Source organism: Tupaia chinensis, unplaced genomic scaffold (genome assembly GCF_000334495.1).
Source record: "Tupaia chinensis unplaced genomic scaffold, TupChi_1.0 Scaffold000147_1, whole genome shotgun sequence".
Taxonomy (NCBI): Eukaryota; Metazoa; Chordata; class Mammalia; order Scandentia; family Tupaiidae; genus Tupaia; species Tupaia belangeri.
In genome coordinates this window covers 8,484,939-8,488,462 of record NW_006159617.1, presented here as the reverse complement: position 1 = coordinate 8,488,462, position 3,524 = coordinate 8,484,939, and the positions used below count along the sequence as shown (strand labels likewise).

Below are 3,524 nucleotides of genomic sequence, written 5' to 3'. Positions count from 1 at the left end.
ATATATATATATATATATATAGCTGCCTCCCACCCCCATTTCCCAAACTCGCACAGATGGCTACCTCCATGAGAAATGACTCTTCTGTAGGGCTCGATGACCTTCATGTCAATCCTCTGCTCTTGCTCTCCAATCACCACTGTCCTCCACAGCCGGTTGTCCTCCCGCTCCTCTTCAGCTGTATATTCTGGTATAGACTCTGATTCTTGGCCAGAATCTTTGTTGGCTGTGGAATCTTCTGGAAGCAAAGCACAGAACAGAGCTGAAGAAAACAGACCTCTACAATTGAGGAAGCTAAAAGGCTAGATGGTGAACTCAGCCTGATGGAGTCAGCCTGATGGAACTCCCACCTAGTTTTTTAGCTTTTATAGAGTTTAACATCATCCTGACCACATAAAGTACATACACTCAGTGAGGTCTTTTTTCTTGACTGATTGAACAACCAAATCCATGCTGAGGTGAGAATAGTGCAAAACTAAAGCCGTCTTGCATCAGTAGTCGTTCAGTGGGGTATAAGCCAGTACCAACTTATTTTTGATCATGCAGCGAAAGACCACAGGTCTTTAGAGGCAAAAGTCTACTTACCAACCCCAGTTCATCTTGCTTTCCTTGGGTCATACCCAACCACTTACCGTCATTTGAGCCCCTCATCTTGGAGTTTTGATGATGCTACCAGTCAAGACTCAAGCCCTAAAACTCTTACAATATAGTTGAGCCTCCTTCCCTATTGGAAGCACATCTGGACATAAATTTAATATTACCTTTTATGTATTCTGTTCAAAATATGCTACAGAAAGATTTATAGTAAATGAAAAACAAACAATTTTGTAGACTGAAAATGCTCCAAGGCCAAATATTCATGAGACTTAAATTTGTGAGAATGTAAAGCAATATAAAAGTTCACCGAGCAGTCTTTGGGGGGAGAAATGTATTCTTCTGTAACCACAAAAAAAGTAACCATGTTGTTTTTTAAAAGAATAAGCAGCAATTGTTTTCATTTTGGCTAGAAATGTTAGTACAGTTTAACAATGGTTATTCTTTGAATGTTTAAAAATTTGCAAGAAAAGATTATTTATAACCTTCACAATAATTCTGAGATACTATTATTTGTATTTTTCCATTTGTGGAAAAAGACTTTTGAATTTGTATTGCACTTTTCTTGTATTCCTTCTGTGTCACTTTGACGATAATAACAGCAATGTGTCATTAAGAACCTACCTGTGCCAGAAACTGTAGTAGGTATTAAAATAGACATAGACCAATGCAAACACTGACTCTGAAGTAGTCTGCCTCAGGTCACAGAGTTAATAAGCAAAGAAAGTCAAACCTTTACCGTTTTCAACTCTTAAAAGCTAACAGATTGAAATCTCTTTAGCAAATCGTGCTGGAAAAACTAGGTATCTACCTGTAGAAAGATGAAACTGGACCCCTATCTTTTACCATTAACAAAAATCAGTCCAAATGGATCAAAGACCTAAACCTAAGAACTCAAGCTATAAAACTACTGGTAGATAACACAGAGAAAACTCCTGGAGACATCATAGCAGCAAGGACTCCTTAAATAAGGCCTCTAAAGCATAGGCAATAATCCCAAAAATAGACAATAGTGACTACAATAGGCTAAAAAGATTCTACTCAGCAAAGGAAACAAGTTAGAGTGAACTAGCAACCATCAAAATGGAAGAATATATTTGCGAATTATGCCTCAGACAAGGGACTGATAACCATAATATACAAGGAACTCAAGCGGCTTACTCTACCCCTCGCTCCCCCCCAAAAAAGAACACCAACCAAATTAAAAGATGGACAAATGAACTGAACAGACCGCTCTCTAAGGAAGACAGATGAGCAGCCAAAGAGCATATGAAAAAATGCTCAACATCCTTTATCATAAGGGAGATACAAATTGAAACCACAATGAGATACCATGTAACCCCAGTGAGAAAGGCTAAGATTAAAAAAATAAACAATGATAAATGCTGGCAAGGCTAAGGTGAAAAGGGAACTCTCCTACAACTGTTGCTTGGAATGTAAATTAGTACAGCCAGTGTGGAGAACAATATGGAAGTTCCTCAAAGACCTACAATTAGAACTACCATATGATCCAGCGATTTCATTTCTGGGTATCTACTCAAAGGACAGGAAAATGCTCAGTTGGCAAAGTGCTTGCACATCCATGATTATTTCAGCATTATTCACAATTGCTAAGACATGGAACCAACGCAAGTATCCACAAATAGATGAATGGACATATACACTATGGAAGTATTCAGCAATAAAAAACAATGAGACCCTTGGGACCAGCAGCTAGCATAATGGCTATGTCGCTGGACTCCTACGTAGTCAACCGCGGTGGCTTAAAACTCACGCCGGGCACATGTGTGTGCGTGCCCAAGATCCTGAGAGGAGGATGGAGGAGAAGGGATTGCAGTGTGGCCATCCCCTCTGAGGGGGTGATTTCTTGCTTTCTGTCTCTCTCTGTCTGGTGAGCGCACGCGCCCTATAGCAAAAACCTCTTAAAAAAAAAAACCCAAAGAGACCCTGACATTTGATAGAAAGGAGACAAATATAGAAGATTTACTACTGAGTGAAGCAAGTCAGATTATGGAGACATTTTATGTCCCCATATCATATATACCAGATGTACGTAGTCTATGGTGGAAACTGAAAGATTGGAGGATACTTAAACATGGAAAACAGTTGTAGATACTGGAGACAGTGTGGGAGGAGGTCGGGAAGTGGAGGAAGAAGGTTCGAGGAAAGGAATTAAGGAGAAAAATAAAGAGGCAAGATATTTAAAGGACACAGAAGTGGAGGATTGTCTGTTGATGTATCTGTATGATAATGTGCTTAACTAGACTGGTGTGCAGTGTATTTATGCTGAGAGAATTCATTTTACAAGCTGTCAAGATGTACAGTGACTAGGACCAGCAGTTAGCATAATGGCTATGTCGCTGGACTCCCATGTAATCTACCGTAGTTCAAGTCCCGGACCCGGTGGCTTAAAATTCACGCTGGGTGCATGTGCGTGCGTGCCCAAGATCCCAAGAGGAGAATGGAGGAGAAGGGATTGTGGCATGGCCATACCCCCCCGGGGGGTGATTTCTCACTTTCTGTCTCTCTGTCTCTCTCTGTCTCTCTGTCTGTCTCTGTCTGGCGAGCGCACGCACCCTATGGCAAAAACCTCTCCAAAAAAAAAAAAAAAGATGTACAATTATTGAATATATAAAATAAGTCAAAAAATAAATTATTATGCAAAAAAAGGGGAAACATTGGTATAGCTGAACTGATAGTTACTGCTGTGGTCTGAAGCTGAGGCAAAGATTCACCCAATGGTCACAGAATTTGGTTAGTAAAAAAATTACTCTTGGCACATCCTATGCAATATATCTAATTGAATAACAATACCAGATAAAATAGATGGCAATGAAAAGAATTTAAAAAGTTATCACATTGTGGCTGAGCAAGGTGGCGGAGGGCGGAGGGGCCCTGCGCCGGCCCACCCGGGGCCGGCAGCAGGCCCC

General features: G+C 40.5%; 1 protein-coding gene across 3 annotated transcripts in view; it reads right to left on the bottom strand.

Moving 5' to 3' along the window:
• The window catches only part of PRUNE2 (prune homolog 2 with BCH domain), a 132,237-nt gene that overhangs the window by 39,071 nt on the left and 89,642 nt on the right, over nt 1–3,524 (bottom strand). For 2 of the 3 annotated variants that reach the window (XM_027770680.1, XM_027770681.1), the window contains exon 6: nt 65–238. In XM_027770680.1, the coding sequence (XP_027626481.1) occupies nt 65–238 (174 nt within the window). The remainder of the gene's footprint in view (nt 1–64; nt 239–3,524) is intronic. The other variant, XM_027770682.1, reaches the window with a different exon arrangement.